We start from the raw sequence: 16,168 nt of genomic DNA, 5'->3' as shown, positions 1-16,168 counted from the left end.
CCCCCCCTCCCCCCCCCCCCCCCCCCCCCATTCATCCTGGAGCTCTTCCTTGAGTGCCCTGGGCCAAGAATGAAATAAAACCTACAGGTCAAGTGTCCCGGGGTGGGGGCAGGAAACTGCCTCCAGAAGGCCGAGAACAAAGACATTTTCTTGGGCTCCTCCTCGGCCCTGCTCAGTGGCCCCGAAAACTTATTGTCAGCTTAAGTACCGTGGTGAGAACTGGTCCTGGCAGAGAAGCTGAACAGTGTTTCAAAATTTCCCGTTCACTTTTGATTTCTCCGTTCTCCAAAAACAGTTAAAATCAAGCAATGAACTTTGCAGTGGGTGTTTTACTCAGCCAAGTGCTTCCAAGTTTCAAAGGAAGATAAAAACAAAACACTTGCAACAAGTCTTCATGCCTGAGTACTTAATGAGTAAGCCAGTCACCACGCAAACGCCACCGAGCTGTCGTCATCCCCGCGCCCCGAGACCTGCAGGCAAGAATCTTACAAGATTTAACTTCAGCTCCGAGGAGCGAGTTACTGAAAGGCTCTGGCCCACTCCCCGTGCGAAGTGCTCCCAGGACAGATTCACCCACAAGACCACGTGAAGCACGTTTCTTGCTTAAATCCCGACATTAGTAATTCTTCTCTACAGGTGTTAAGTGTACGATAAAAAAATTTAAAAAAGACCACACTGTAGTGTTTTCTCTTCTAATCTATGCTTTTAGCAATTATTTTCATTATAACCCATCTGCCACTCTGACGTGATTTCGTAATTCAAAGATAAGGGACGGTGAAAGCCACACCAAGAGGCTCCTTTTGTTAACTGACATCACAAAAAAGAGAACTTTCTATCCTGAGACGTTTAAAACGTGGTTCCGGCATCCCTCAGCTCACTAGATACCACACCTGCTTGCCCCAACTTAAGAGACTCTGGCTCGTAAGCTCATATGCTGCAGGTACGCAGAGTTCCTCTGAAGAAAAAGCCTGAAGGAAAACAAACACCAACAGCAGGAGTGGACCATACTTCAATTTATTGGCATTGTCCATCTAGAACAAGACAGGGGTTTTTTTGTTTTGTTTTTTGACGAAGGGAGGTGGTTTCCAGTCGGCCATAGCATATACCCACACATCTTCACCTTGAAAATGCAGCATTTCAAGCTCTGGGCGGGTCTGGGAGGAAAAAAGAAAATGCAACAGTTGCGAGTTCTTTGTGTTTTAACTGTCCGGCGCGACCGTGGCAGTGACTTCCTTGTCATGAGCTAAGATAACTCTGGCGTCACTTCACGTGGCTAATGCTGACCCTTGGCTCTTGGCTGTAGAAAGTGCTGGTTCACGTGCACTGCCTCAGCTGCACAGGAACTTCCCTTCTAAGTAGAACCAAGTTCTCTCCTGGCAATAAAGAAACTACTCGGCCTTTCAAAAGACACTAAAAGCCCCCTGTGCTGATGGGCTGGGGTCATCCCCTGCTGGACCTCGGGAGAGCTGTTTTCTTCTACTGGATCTGGACACTACTTTCTGACCCCAAGGACACCGCAATGTCAAGGGAGTGCGATGCGCAGCGTGGCTTGGCCATGCTGCAGAGGCTCAGTGCCTTTGGCAGCCAGGTCACTTTTAAGACAAAACAACCCAACGTAAGACTAGGTCTCATTACTTAGAATTATGAGGGGAGACAGAGAGCCCCTAGAAGAAGGGCTTAGAAGAAGGGCTAAAACACCGCATCTCCAGACTCATGATAAAATATTTACTAATTCAAAATGAAAATGAAAAGTGCTTAGGGGAGACAGTTCCAATAAGTGAAATTGCTCATAACCACAAGCTGCCAAAGGATGAATATTTATCACATTTCTCTTCTACTGCAGGTCTGAAGCCTTTTTTAAAGCAAAACAAGAAAATTAAGTCTGAAAAACAGCTCTCTGGTTATTTGCCTTGTTTATCTTTGAAATAACGTCAAGAAAAAGGTTGAGAGATCACGTCGCTTTAGCAGTTTGGAGCGAAGAGTCAGAACTTATCAAGTGTACGAAACTGTCTTTTACTGCACAGGATGTAACTCTACGTGACCGACATCTCTGGAGAAGTAAAACGAACCAAGCACTCAGAAAGAATAATACATTTAGCAAAAGCAGTTTTCACTGCAGGGTCTTGGATTCTGCTGCTCGATAGCTTAGCAGGACCCTGGCCTGTACTTGCAGCCCTGATGTTCAGGAAGCAGTCCTTTGTGAGAACACTGGCAGACGTGAGGGAAATAAAGACGCAGAGCACTGTAATTTGTCATGCCCCTGAACTGTTACATAACTCTGAAGGCAATTACAAAAGCGGGGAGTTTATCCTCCGAATTATTTGATGTTGTGCAGACAAATGAAACAGGTTTAATTAAAATAAGATGGCTCTCTACCTAAGCATTGCTAAATGAGCTGAAAATCAATGTGCCAATTACTTCTGCTTGTCAGGGCCTGAAACGAGATTCTTTCATGATGCCGCGGCACTCGTATCACTCTGTGCTTTAAATTACTACCCCCCGAACTAACACCTAAATGTACCGGCTGAACAAAAAATGGGCAGAACTGAAAAACTAAAATTACTTTGTGTTTCGAGTGCTCTAAGAACTTAAGGTGCAGGTCTTCTAATGAGTCAGTAACTTACAGATTACTCCTTCTTCACTTTCACAATTTTTACGGTGCTGCCAGAAGTCTTCTCGGCATTTGCTTTGAATTCTGTCTTCAGCGCATCTCTCACTGCTTTTGCACAAATCTGGGAGTATCGGATGTAGCTGGGAGGAAATCAGAGACAACATACAATTAATTACCAATGATCCAGCCGGACTGGTTGTGTTACTGTGATTTTTTTCTTCCCGTACGTTAACTTTTGGTTTGGCTGTACGGTATAGTGGAACTGGATTTAAAATTCACTAGTGCCAGAAGGAATCTATACAGAGTAAAAGACTAGAAAGAAATGTACTAAAGTCTTAATCTTGGTGTTAGGATGGGTAATCTTGGTTTCTCTTCTTTGTACCAATTTAATACCTGTTCATTTAAAATAAAAGACTCACAGGTATTTAAAAAAATCCTATAGCAGAGGAAACAGACTAAAATGTTATGAGAGGCTCTGATAGAAGGGGCATTTCCCCCCATGTCTCTACTTGAGATTTTTTCTTTATGCATGTTATTCTTACAAGGTAAAATACATAAAATTAAAGGAGAAAAACTATTTTGAATTCAACAGTTCTTCCTCGGAGTAATTATTTAAAGGTTTTCTGGAGAATACTGGATTTTGTTTCCTAAGTCTGCCATTGAAGACACTTCCCAATCAAGGTTTCTAAATTAAACCTAAAAGCTCTTTGAGAACATCATCAATTCTAACAAAAGATCTAACAGCCTGCTTCCTGTTTGGTAGATGGACTCCCATCAACATCTTATTTTCCAAAAGATGTCAGTTCAGTCTTTATACTTTTTGAAAACAGGAAGGCGGCGGGGGGGGGGGGGGGGGGCTGCTGTCTATTTTCTCATGTTTCAGATTTGTTTTCTGGGCCAGAAGCAGGCGTTCCAACGCCTGTCTGCAATGTGACTAACTGGGTTGACCTTCAGGCTGCTTAATCTTTCCGGCTACTTTATCCACCTGTAGAAACGAGAATAAAATAGAAGACTAATATTACTGGCCCCACTGGTGGATGGGAGAGACACAAGTGTGAAGGGCAGGGCCCAGCACACCTGTCACAGGGTAGGTGCTTGATTCAATGGCACCCGTTACTGGGACTATCATCCTTCCAAGGCCACGGATCCGTGCTCAACCCCCCCCCAGGTCAGGCACCTGCTGGGCTGCTCAGCTGTCCCAGTCATGGGCCCACTAGAAGGTGTCCCTCTGGGCAAGTCACAAGCGCTAGGTCCATCGAGGGCACAAAGAGCTCAGGTGCGAAGGCCGCACCGCTGGTGCCCCCATGTCACTAGAGGTCGTGTCTTCAGTCGCGTCAGTACGTGAGCCTCGCAGGAGCACCGCCCCCCTGCGTGCAGCGCTCTCCAGTGTACAGGGGCCTTCCCCCTTTGCACCGGGCAGGAAGCACAGGCATGTGCGTGCTGGGCAGAGGGCCGGGGCGCTGGCAGCGCCGGGGAGGGGCACGAGGACCCTGCACGCGGGTCCCGGCGTCGGCGCGCCTCGCGTTCACCCGGGGCGCTCGTGGGGGCGCGGCCGCACCCCCAAGGGGACGAGCGTAGGTGCTCGGCCCGCGGCACAGGCCACGCGCCCCGCACGCTCGAGGCCGCCCCGGCCGCCATCTTGGAGCCGCGCTCCCCCGGCCGCGACCCCCGCCGCGCTGGCGCGACCTCCGACCCCCGGCCGCGCCGCCGGCCCCCGCCCCCCCAGGCGCGGGCCTACCTGAGTCCAGCCTGTCGCCAGTACGCCACCATGATGTCGCGAGAGTGGGCGAGTCGGGCCAAATCGCGAGGACGCCTCAATGTCGGCCCGGTGCGCGGCCCAGCTGCAGGAAGGTCAAGCCTGTGAACCGGAAGAGGCGGGACTCCGGACCTGCCAATCCCGCCTCCTCTTGCCCCGCCCGCCGGCCCGAGCAGCCCCTGCTGCCCCGCCGCGGAATCCCCCCGACGCCGGGAGCCAATGGGGACGCGCGGCCGGGGCCTCGCGTGCCAATCCCCGGGCGGGACGGCCGGCAGCGCCCCCCGATTGGCTCCGCGGGAGTCCCGAGCGTGTTCCCCGCGGGCTTCCGTAGTGCCCCGGCCGACGCGGCCGGGTGAAGAGGGCAGCTGGGGTCAGCGCGGGACACGGCCCCCACCTCAACAACCCCCCCCCCTCCCCGCCGGGGTCACGGCCCCGCCCGGACGTCGGCACGGAACCCTTAAGCCCCCACCCCCGAGAGGCAGGGATCAAAAGCAAACCTCGGCCCTGACACAACCTTGGCTTTCGGGGTGGTCCCCCGACGTGCGACAGGACAGGATGGGCCAGGGCCTTGCTGGCGGCGCGCGGGGACGGTGGGGGGGGGGGGGGGGCGGGGGGGGGGGGGGGGGGGGGCAGGTGACCCAGTGCATTCGCAGGAGGAACAAAATCTCTCTTGCACTTCACAGTGATTAAAAAGAAATTATCATCAGGAAACACATCATGGTTAAAAGTTTTCAAGAAGAAAGGTTTTTCTTAATATAACTTCCATTTTTAATATTAAATAGGATAAGATGCTCCATGGTCCCCGAGTCTAATCTGTGAACACCGTCCAGTTTAGTCTCTCAAACACATCTACTTGCTGTATATTTGTATTTTAAAAGGTAAAAGCCACAAACTACCAGCTATTTCACTGAAAGTAACTACACTGGAAAATGAAAATTTCTAGAATTTTATCATTAGGTCAGAGTTAAAAAAAAAAGCAAACAGGAAAAAATTTTGTTCAGAAATCGTTTTATCATTAGGGCATTACACCTTTTTTACAAGTATAATTTACAGAAATTATACAAGGCAACTTTTAAATCAAATATCAATATTTTCCAATGTTTTGTTTAACTGAAATGTTATCTCAATTGTAAAAATCATCTCCGGTTACAAAAAATAATCAAAAACCTTATTGGATTTCAGTTGCTTTTACAAAAGTCCTAAGAAGTCTCAAGCTAAACAATACTTTAAGTAGAAAAACTCTAATTTTTAAATAATTTGCTATAGTATTTCTGTGGTTTATGTACATATATTAACTGGTTTCTTTTCCAGGAAACCTGAGGAGTTTATTACGTTAAGCATTGAAAATAAAGACAAGAGCTGATCACCTTCCAAGAAAAATCCTCTATGCAACAACTGCAAGTATCGAAGATACTATTTACTGGCTGGTAACTGCCCGCCTACAAAATGGGAGATACATTTTCAGACTGCAGCTGCCCCGTGGTATCCAAAGTAAGGATTTCCCATCGATAAAAGCTGCAAAGCAATTCACATAGTGGTTGGTTTAGGTCAGTGCTTCTTTTCTCATTATTATTCTTTTTTTCTTCCCCTCCGCCCCCACCATATTACTAAAAACACTGAGTACCCGGGATTTATGCTTCAGGAAGACATCGGTTTGAGTAATTTCAAATGACGTACAGCTCTTCGTGTAAAAAAGACGTCTTGTGGTCACAAGTACTTCAAAAAGTAATTATATTCAAATAACCTGACATATCATGCTTTAGCAATTACGGAGCCAGGATTCTGACACACGGCAATTTGTAAGTCAGGCAAATGTGAAATGCTAGCAGATGCGTACAGCTGTTGTGTGTCAGTTTGGAGTGCTGCAGGATTTCGGCAATGACTTTCTTTTTTCAGTGAACATCACCAGCCCACGGGATAGCACGCTAAGTCATAAAGTACAAATCCAAGGGAGGTAACACCTTTCCCGAAGTTACAAAACTTTGGCAAATTAACACAGTACTCTTTAATACAATGAAATCCTTTCTGTTGCTGTTGGGAGTCATGTATTCTTTTAGTGATAATTTTCACTCCGAAAATGTCATTTAAGTACCAAAACCAAACACTGTGATTTTTTTAATGGTGGTTTATAGCAGAGCAAGTTATTTTACACAAATTAGCATGTCCTTTTAAAACTATGTAATTTCTCCTTTTAAAGAGCACCCCCTCGCGCCAGCTCGCGAAGTTTACCGCAGCGGGGTAACCGCGTGAACTTAGACGGCTCCGTTTGTTCTGGGGTTGGTCCAAAGCTAGGTAGAGTTCCAACGCACGAAAAGCTTTAAAATACTACCTTAAGGGAGATTTAACGCGCCCATGAGATTTTCCAAGTACTTTTCAAAAATTGTGAAATTTTCACACAAATACTAGAATCCTCACAATTAGATGGTCGCTTCAAACCGTACCACTTCTGGATGATCCCTTGTATTTAGAAACCCCGCACCTCTTTGTTTTGATCCAAAGTCACATAGCTTTCCTTCACCTTAATAAAAAAAAAAAATCCTACCTAAAATATAGTTTTATTTTTTTAAATAACAAATAAATACACTGCCGGCCGGCAGACACCTGGGGGGGGGCGTGGGGGCTTCGATCCTCACTTCTCTACAAATGCCGCCGCTGCCATCGGTGTCCTTATGCTCCCTCTCGCCGAAGCCGCCAATTCTTCAATCTCGGCATTTAACTTATGTATCACCCATTCCATCGCTTCTCGGCCCTTAAAAAAAAATTCAATACATCTGTTCTCACCAAGTGAGAGCGAAGGCACGTATCACATAAATGGCACATCAGGAAGTAACAAGGAGCATTACAAATGTAGCTAAACCTCACCGGGATGGACCGTTTTTGTCCTTGCTTTTTTTTTTTTTTTTTTTTTAATGTTTATTTATTCTGGAGAGAGAGAGACAGAGCATGAACAGGGGAGGGGCAGAAAGAGAGGGAGACACAGAATCCGAAGCAGGCTCCAGGCTCTGAGCTGTCAGCAGAGCCTGACGCGGAGCTCGAACTCATGAACCATGAGATCGTGACCTGAGCGGAAGCCGGAGGCTTAAGCGACTGAGCCACTCAGGCGCCCCTGTCCTTACTTTTTGTTCTTTAATATTATTTACCAAATTATTGAATGCTTTGGGCAACTAGATTGATCTATAAACTGCTTTTTCTTTTGCATGCAAAAGATGTTCCCAAAAGAATCTACAATTAAATGATAGTGATGATTTACTTATTTCTGATTAGAGCGGTCCCTTTCTTGGGGGCCAAAAGGTCAAACTCGGTTTTTCTTTTTATGTCCATTATTTTAAACCAAAATCCTGCAAGAGGCCCTGAAAGAGCTGGTCCCTGACTTTTTCTTCAACCATTCTCTCCTGGTGCTTGATACAGTTCCTTGAGAAAAAGAGGGGGCACTTCATGCTTCCTCTGTCTCAGGCCCTTTGCACATGCAGTTCTTCTGCTGGCAATGCTTCCTAGCATCCCCCTCACAACCAACATGCCCCTCCTTCAGCACTCAACACAACACTCATTAAATACTCATGTCTTTTTGTACCTTTCCTTTCCTAATGACGTGTGATTAATGTTGACTTCTTAGTTCCGTGAGGGCAGGGACCATACTTGTTTTGTCCCCTGCTGTATCCCTAGTCTAGCCTAGCCCTCTGCCTGGCACGGAGAATGCAGCTAGAAATATCTTTTGACTGCCAAATAAGTATAGTAAACATGTGTTATAGAAGAGTGCATTATGTACCTCTTTCTCTAAACTTATTTTGTTTTAAATCATGCATTCTCCAAGGGGCAAAAATCAGTTGGGGGTTGGGGGAGGTGGAAAAATCTCACTCTTTTTAGGTACAAAGCATATCCATCTATCCATGGTGTTGAGTGTTACATACTTTCATGAGCTGGTGGCTGTTAGAGAAAAAAAGGTCTGCGATGGACCTGGGGGTTGTTGGGCGGAGACAATAACGAAAAGGGTTGAGAATTGGGTGTTATAAACAATGGCACACAGTGACACATCATCAAGCACTTCCCACACGCTGGGCCCTGGGCCACACGCGCTTTCCATACGTTGTCTCATCTCATTTACTCTTCATGCCCAACCCGGTTAAGATGGCTAACTGACCTCCACTTCACAGATGGGAAACTGAGGCACGGGAAGGTTAACCTAACTGTCCAAGGTTGAAAGGCTGGTAAGAGTTACAGCCTGCACGTAAACCCAGTGGGGCTAGACCCTACTGCGCAAAAAACGGCCTTTACGGATTCTCACCGCATCATGGTTCAGAATCCGTTTTCCAGGACAGACACACGTTCGGTACCAAGCTCTTCCAAGAAAGGAAACCCAAACCCAGGAGTAACAGCAACTAGGGAGGAGCCTGACTTACTTTATTAGCATTTGAAGATATCGTACTCGCCATTAGTCCTTCAAGGTAACTGCTGAGACTGACTCCTTTCACGGTGATTATGGCTTCTTGAGTCAAAACAGTTCTGGAACAAAACACATCCACACAGCTTCAGAATGACCTTGCATTTTTCAAAGAAATATATGACTTGAATAAAAAATTCAAACACCCTGTAAAATAAGTTTGTCAAAACATTTTTTTACTCACTTTCCTGGGTCCTGAGGATGTGGTTTGTATATAAGTCTCTCATCTACTGAAACCATATTTGTAAATGAAATCTACAGAATGAAAAAGAAAAAAAATCAAACCATTTTGGAAACCAAGATTAAAAACATTCCCCAAATTAACTCACAAGTCCAAATCTTGCTAGGTAAATACCCAAATAAACCACTTTGATATACTGCAAATCCGGAACTTAAATTTCACCATTCACTGCTTTCTTTTTATTAAAAAAATAATATAACAAAAGTATTATCGTCACAATATGCACATGATCCCGAATTCAATTTATTGAGTGCTGACCCCTAGAAATAATCAGTGGGCTCACGGGAGCAGGAAAGCTCGAGGCTGCAAACAGGAAAGACAATGCAGCACATGAGCACAGACTTCCTGTTGAAGAGTATACGTGCGCCTGTGTATCAACTATGACAGAGACCACCCCCCACCCCCACATTAAGCCGAATAGTTTTAAATTAAAAGGGAGCTCAAACTTACATTAGTAGATTTAAGTTCCATTGTTCTGTCTACGGGATCAACTACAGAATGTTCTTGCACGTACGTTTTTGTTCTTGCTGCACCAATAAGCTAAAAAGAACATTCACAATTAGTAATCAGAGGAGGAAGGGTTTCTTAACAAGTAAACCGATGTTTTATTTCAAGGCAGAGACCTGTTAACATCTTGAACTGAAAAATCTGCTTCCTAAACAACAGGAGGAATCAGACAAAGGTCAGAAAGGAGGCCCGTTTGAGGGTCACGAGAGTTCATGCGCCATGAATGAGAGGGGACGAACAGACACACAAAACCGTTCCCAGAGGCAATTAGCGACCAGCCCAGGGAGGAGGCACGCAGTATAAAGCAGACCCCGAAACCACCAAGGTGTGACAACGGAGCACTAAGCCCGAAACATGGAAATCAGAATATCTGGGTAAACACGGCGTCTAGAAACACGAGAGCTCAAGAGTCTCTGTCGAGGCTTTGCTAGAGCAGTCTGAGGGAGACGGTGCCGTGGCTTGGTTCTCCAGGGAGAAAAATGGCCATTTCGTGACGGAGGATAATGCATCACATCAGACATCACCCACTGGGCTGAGACCCCAGACCACCCCCCGACCTTGCTCATTTCTGTGTCCTCACTACCGAACACGGTGGTTCGTACCAAGGAAGCCATCAGTACATTCCTGTTGAAAAATGTGTCCTTCGGTTTTCTGAGTGGATCTATCTTCCATAAGGAGAAACTCTAAAGGACACAGAGTCCATTTATTATGCCAGAACTCTTTCACACTGTAACGATCTGGCATTCCGGTTTCTTACTGAAAGCCTGCTCACATGTAAAGGAATAGAATTCTGTTTTTAAACATACGGGGAGGAGTGTCAGACCTTGGAAGAAAGGTGGCGAGAGCAAAGTCTGAGGATAGGCTCTTCGCTCAACGTGCACGAGCCACCACTGACCACGGCGACCACAGCTAACCACCACCACCAGCCCACTGCTTCCAGACCTTACTACGGGTCTGGAGCTGCCGGCCAATGCAGGAGGAGCAGAGCAGAACTCCTTTTAGATTACAGAGCATTAGCCGGCTTCCTTCAGAAGGTTTTATCGGGTGCCTTCATGAAGACTGTAATAATATTTCCAATTCATTATACACTCATAACTCAAGTTTATTATAATACAATTTGAACTGATGCGAAAATGACACTCAGAATCGGCTCCCACAACCTATTTGAAATTATAATGTGGTTTAGAAAACTTCTCTACAGCAGTCACATTTCCACAGGAATAAAGACGCACTTACAGATTTCACAATGGAAGGCAGTCCCCACTCTGTGCTGAGAAGTCTATGGCTGTGCAACTTTCCAGAGGGATCTATATGTCTGTCCAGTACGTCCACCCCAACCACACTCGGGTTCATAGGGTTTGGGTATTTCTGCATTGCAGCTGTTGTAACGGTTTCCCAAGGGTGGCTGTGGACAGGAACCAAGAAAAACAAATGCTTGAAAACATATGCATATAAGCTAAACCATTTTCATAACCCAGCAAATCATTCTTTACAGTTGAAGTTTAATTAATTTAACTAGGGAAAATTATTTTCTGAAACACTGAGCGAAAGATGATTTGGGGAGCTCAATCTACATTTTAAACATGTACGGAAATCAGTATTTTTTGAGCACACGGGCTGCTACATGGTACAAGTGATGTCCATAAAGATAAACAGAGCCGATGATGCATTACAGTACAGTTTCGCACACAATCTTTCCTATTTACCCATGTTCACTTTCACATGCGAATCTCGTTGCTGAGAACCACCGATTCATAACAATGTATTTACAAAATGTGTTCTATGAAAACAAGCAGCAAAAATTGTTATCATACCATTTATTCTTTTGCCTGGTCCCAAGTCCCTAAAGTTATAAAGAAGTTAACAAAAGTTAACGAACTTATAGACGCCATAAATTCTTTTAGGGATTACAAGAAGATCCAGAGCTTTATGGATTTGAATACCGTAATATTAAAAAAACGTATTCTTCTCTAGATTAAGGTAATAAAAAATAGTGGCCCCTCCAGTCAATCTTTCTTTATTGCCTTCCTCAAAGGAGTGATTCTGATTTGTTTTGAAAAGGTCACACAATACCACAAAGTGTTTTTAAGGTACTCCTAACACACTCTCTTCTAATATTCTCTCAGTTATTGTCTTCTTGAAAAAGCACACGTGCTTGGATGATTCAAAATGTGTGTACACGTGTTCGCTTCACAACCTGTACGAAGGCGATGCTGCTACAGGAGCCATCCTCCTCCAAGGAGCCCCTTATTAAGGACAAGGGGGGGTGGGTGAGAGGTGACCGGGCCCACCGGCAGTCTGATGCTACCCTATCTGTGCGCTTGTCTTCGCTGAAAGGAAAAAGAGGTCTGGAGATGATGTCTCGCCACATTTACCCATAAACCACACAGCATTACTTTTTCTCTTTCTAAAAGCAGAAGAGGGAGGGAGGCCATTAATCTGGTTCAGCTTTTCAGAGAACTAAGCCTGATGCCGCCTCCTTGCCAACAGAAGGGAAATGTCAATACCATGCATTTCCCAGAACCCTGGACAACCGGTGACATTACTTCTAATGTTTTCATCTTTGCCATTGTATAAACGAACCGCACTCTGTTTTTAATCTCAAGCTGTATTTGGCAAACAGTGCAGGTATATAAGGGGAGCTACTTCATAAATCTCAACGGTCCGCACACATAGAAGTGATACAGGCCGAGCACTCAGATGGTTACCAAGGCAACTATCTAAAATGAAAATCAGATGAACCCTGTCCCTGTCTCCATCTAGTCATATACCACAGTTAGCTGGCTTCCTTGCACTTATCTCTTCCCCCCTGATTCCCTCCAAAAAATTAATAATTGCATGGCTTCAGGGTGGTTACATATTATTTGTAATATAGTCCTTCTCTTCCGTGAGCCAACCTGGAAACATCGGTGTTGACTTAACTTGAACTGAGACTGCTTTATGGAACATAATCAGCTCAAACATTACAAAGGATGCATGTTAGCAGTCTTCCAGCAACTAATCTGAACCCTACCAATGTAATTATGTGAAAAGACACTCAGAATGGCACCAGAGGGCAGGAAGAAGCTTACCCACCTGCCCAGGTCCTTCACCTATAAAATGAGGTGGGCAGACACTTAAGGACACACAAAACTCCAGCCAGGCAGCAACGATGTCTTGATTCATCTACCAAAATGTAAGCAAAGAACAGCCCAGGCACATAGCAGACATTCCTATCTGTTGAAGGAGTCAGTGGATGGCTTCACCTGGATGCCAACTATAGGTGAAGTGTCAGAAGGAAGTGCTGGACAAACATGGGCAAGTCATGGCATGATGACTTTCGATACTGTAGACAGTAGAGCCCTTAAGGTGGGAAACACGGCAACGTAAGATCTGGGCGGGAAGATGGTAACTTCCATTTCAGGGCGGAGTTTGGCGAGCCCACAGGACGTGTGAGCAGAGATGCCTGGTGAAGACCTGAAAATGAGGATTTGAGGTTTCAGAGAGACTGGAGCCCAAGGTACAGATCTGGGCGTCCCAAGTATGGAGGTATCGGCTGGGACCCTGACCTTTTGAAAAGCCCGGATTATTTGGGGAGAATCAGGGACAGGGCTGCTGCTCCCAGGACACGTACAGCCTTTATTTGCACACGTCTATCTTCTGGGAGGAGAGCCCCAGCACTCTCATCAAATCTCAGAGAGGTCTGTGGCACAAAGATTAGAATCACTGAAATGGCGAGACGAGAAGGCCAATAACAGAATCTCCTTGAACATTTAGGGGACGAGGGGGAAACACTGACGAGAAGAGCAGAAAGAGTAGAGACAGGGTAGCAGAGAGGAGTGTTAGGGAAGACAGAGAAGAGAAAGCTCTAAGGAGACGCAGTGCCTCCAAATTTCAAAGAACTTCTGAAGCACTGACATCCAGAAGCAGACCGTCAAACGATCACCATCCGTGATCCCAAGGGCTGAGACAGAGTAGTACAGGCTGTGACCAGGTAGGGAGCAGCAGAAAGACCACAAATCTAGGGTCTTTTTTACCCAGAAGGAGAGCCAGCACTGGGGAAAGAGGAAATCTTCCCTCTGATTCTAACATCCTATCCATTCCAGGACCCGGTGGACTCTTGGATGGGTGTGGGTCACCGAGGACGCAAAAAGTTTACAACTTCTTTTAAAACTGCCCTCGGAACCATGGTTTAAACAATCAAATGGCTGCACTAAAACATACTTCGAAGCCATAAAAATTAAAACAGTGTGGCGGCAATAACAAGATCAGAGGAACAGAGAGCAGAGAGCTCAGCAGTGGATTCAAATGTAAAATCACAACAGTGTGCGGGACAACGGTGGCATTGCAGAAGAGTGACAAGAAGACGCATTAGCCCACTGAGGAGTGCTTCCCTGGATTAACTATTAGGATTGTTTCTTTTCCCAAAAAATGATAATACTGCTTAAACGCCTGCTTCGTTTGTATATGGAATCGCGGGACCAAAAGGGAATTTCATTCCCAACATCCGCGTGGGGTCAAGGCCTATTTTGTTACTAAGAACTTTTTCCAACCGAGAGATGTCCCTGAGCGTGGCCTCAAAGACATCTCTTGGGCAGGCCCTGACGGCACCGTCGTCTTCCGTGTCTCCGGTGCAAACGGGAACCCAAGGTCACGCAGTTTGCGGGAACCAGAGCTGGACCTTGGACTCCAATTTTCAGGCTCTGTTCCTCAGGTCTCGAGCTGCCGGAAAAGTTTCGCCTCCTGGTCGTCCGACCTCACCCGGTACCATCCTCCTCCCGAAAGGTGGCCGGGCGAGGTGGCCCGGCGAGGAGACTCGCCCACGCCTTCCCGCTGGGTTCCGCCGGGGTGGGGGGACCCGTCCCACCGGGTCTGGCAAGGCCGATGTGACAAGCAGGGCCCTCTGCCACCCGAGTGCGGTCGACGACTTCGTGCCGGGCGACGCCCCCACCAGCCTGGGGGGGAGGGGGCCTCCCTGGGGGGCGGGCCGCTAGTGCCGGTCCCGGGCCTCCCCCACAGCCCGGGCGGCCGCTGGGACCGGACGTCCGAGGGCTCCCTCCTCGGGGGACCCGCTCCGGGACGGCAGACCGAGAGTCCCCGCCCCCGGGGCCCCTCGGGGCTCGGGCCCAGCTCCCCCAACTAGGCCCGACGCCTGGAAGCTTCCTGAGGGGAGCCCCGGCCTCGCCACCACTCCCGGCCCAACCTGCCCTCCCACCCTGCAGTTGCCCCGTGCGCCCCGCCGACCCGCCCAGTTTACTCAAACTTACTCAAAGACGTGCTCTGAAGTCCAGATCTTCATGGTGCCGGCAGCCTGCGCGATGTCCGGGCGGCGCTAGGGGACAATGAGGCAAAAAAGCCACACTTGCCCCCGCCCCGCCCCCCAGGCCTCCCCGCCGGCCGCGCAGCGCGCACGCGCCGTCGGGCCCGACGCGAGGGACGTCCCGACGCGCTGCCCCACGCCCTATCCCGGCCCGGGTTTTGCCCCAGTCTTGCGCGCGGCGCAACGAAACCCCGCCCCTTAGCGCCGGGCGCAACGCGCCGGCGCAGTTCCGGGGGCAGCGCCCGGGGCCGCCGGCGTAGGCGCTGTGCTGCGCAGGCGCGGCGTGCGACCGGCCGGCTGCCCCCTCGCGGGCGTCGCCGGGAGCGCTGACCTCTGGACAGAGTTGGGCCGGGCCCAGCGGGTGCCTGGGCGCCCTGGCCCTGCCCGCCTCGCCTGCAGTTTCCCGCCCGGCTCCTGGCTCGCCTTATGCTGCCAGGCCTGTAGACGGGTCCAGTAAACCCGCACACGCGGACGGTCCTGTGGTGTGCGCGTGAGCAAATTGTCATGGCACCTCGTTAGAAAGTTCCAACCAACTCCTCTCTTAACCCGGACTGTGGGTCTCCAAAGTCATCCAACCAAACAACCAGCCACCTCCTGTCTCTACCCGGACTGTGGGGGCCCCAAAGTAATCCCACCAACCCACCAGCCAATCAGCTCTGTGCTTATGCTTCTTGCCCTCCACGCGGTTAGGACCCCGGGTGGGCAGAAGATATATAGACACGGAGAAACTAACATCAGACAGTGTGATTGATGCCCAAATGAAAGGTGCATTTAGGAAGAATGGGTCCTAGTTGGAACAGATGGGAAAACTTCATGGCCCTGGGTTTATAGATGGGTCTTATCTCAGATGTCACCCCTGAGGGACACCTTCTCTCATCACCGTTCCTTAGACATCCTCCAACCCTTAGTTCCTCCGTCACAACATCCCACTACATTTTTCTTAGCATGCATCACTCTATGAGACTGTCTTATTTGTTTAACTCCCACTTGAATGCAAGCCCTTGAAGGCAAGGATCTTGCCTGTTTTGCCCAATAAATGATTCTCAGCACCTCGTATATAGTAAAGGTTCAATGATTATTTATTGAAAAATGAAATAATAATTTGTGGAATGAACGAATTACTGAGATCATCGGGTGTATCTGTTTAACTTCCACTAGACTGTAAGCCCTTGAGGGTGAGGCTCTTGCCAGACTCGTTCCATGATTCCCTCATCCCTACGTAATAATTATTGGCTGCCTAAGTGAGTGAGTCACTAAGAAGCAAGGGCCAGGCGGGAATGGCCTGTGATGTCATACACAGGTGAGCCTTGTCCAGT

The 16,168-nt window shown here is 47.9% G+C and overlaps 2 protein-coding genes across 4 annotated transcripts; both read right to left on the bottom strand.

The window, feature by feature from the left end:
- Window positions 1–998: 998 nt before the first annotated feature.
- On the bottom strand, window positions 999–4,491 carry ATP5F1E (ATP synthase F1 subunit epsilon). Its single transcript, XM_049650539.1, has 3 exons — window positions 4,350–4,491; window positions 2,625–2,751; window positions 999–1,154 (listed from the first exon to the last, which is right to left on the bottom strand). Exons 1-2 carry the CDS (start codon window positions 4,379–4,381, stop codon window positions 2,628–2,630), a joined length of 156 nt encoding a protein of 51 aa, XP_049506496.1. The 5' UTR covers window positions 4,382–4,491; the 3' UTR covers window positions 999–1,154; window positions 2,625–2,627.
- Window positions 4,492–5,347: 856 nt separating this feature from the next.
- Window positions 5,348–14,935, bottom strand: PRELID3B (PRELI domain containing 3B). 3 transcript variants are annotated; one of them, XM_049650534.1, is made up of 7 exons: window positions 14,800–14,935; window positions 10,790–10,958; window positions 9,497–9,586; window positions 8,990–9,060; window positions 8,765–8,867; window positions 7,001–7,116; window positions 5,348–5,882 (listed from the first exon to the last, which is right to left on the bottom strand). In XM_049650534.1, exons 1-7 carry the CDS (start codon window positions 14,829–14,831, stop codon window positions 5,807–5,809), a joined length of 657 nt encoding a protein of 218 aa, XP_049506491.1. In that variant the 5' UTR covers window positions 14,832–14,935; the 3' UTR covers window positions 5,348–5,806. The 3 variants fall into 3 exon arrangements, with proteins under 3 accessions (XP_049506491.1, XP_049506492.1, XP_049506493.1); XM_049650535.1 differs by lacking the exon at window positions 14,800–14,935 and adding an exon at window positions 12,629–13,492; XM_049650536.1 differs by lacking the exon at window positions 5,348–5,882 and having other exon boundaries at window positions 6,057–7,116; window positions 14,800–14,933.
- Between the last annotated feature and the right edge of the window lie 1,233 nt (window positions 14,936–16,168).

Source organism: Panthera uncia (genome assembly GCF_023721935.1).
Source record: "Panthera uncia isolate 11264 chromosome A3 unlocalized genomic scaffold, Puncia_PCG_1.0 HiC_scaffold_11, whole genome shotgun sequence".
NCBI classification, from domain to species: Eukaryota; Metazoa; Chordata; class Mammalia; order Carnivora; family Felidae; genus Panthera; species Panthera uncia.
The sequence above is the reverse complement of the archived record's forward strand: the minus strand, read 5'-3'. Positions and strand labels throughout refer to the sequence as shown.

Bases quoted from the DNA above. Each gene is read 5' to 3' on its own strand.
- ATP5F1E (XM_049650539.1), bottom strand. From the start codon at position 4,381: ATGGTGGCGTACTGGCGACAGGCTGGACTCAG. The intron at 2,752-4,349 runs GTAGGCCCGCGC...ATTTCCTCCCAG, and splicing joins TGGCGACAGGCTGGACTCAG to CTACATCCGATACTCCCAGA.
- PRELID3B (XM_049650534.1), bottom strand. From the start codon at position 14,831: ATGAAGATCTGGACTTCAGAGCACGTCTTTGA. The intron at 8,868-8,989 runs GTGAGTAAAAAA...GTTTTGTTCCAG, and splicing joins CATCCTCAGGACCCAGGAAA to AACTGTTTTGACTCAAGAAG. The intron at 5,883-7,000 runs GTGAGGATCGAA...ATTGCTTTGCAG, and splicing joins GCGGCGGCATTTGTAGAGAA to CTTTTATCGATGGGAAATCC.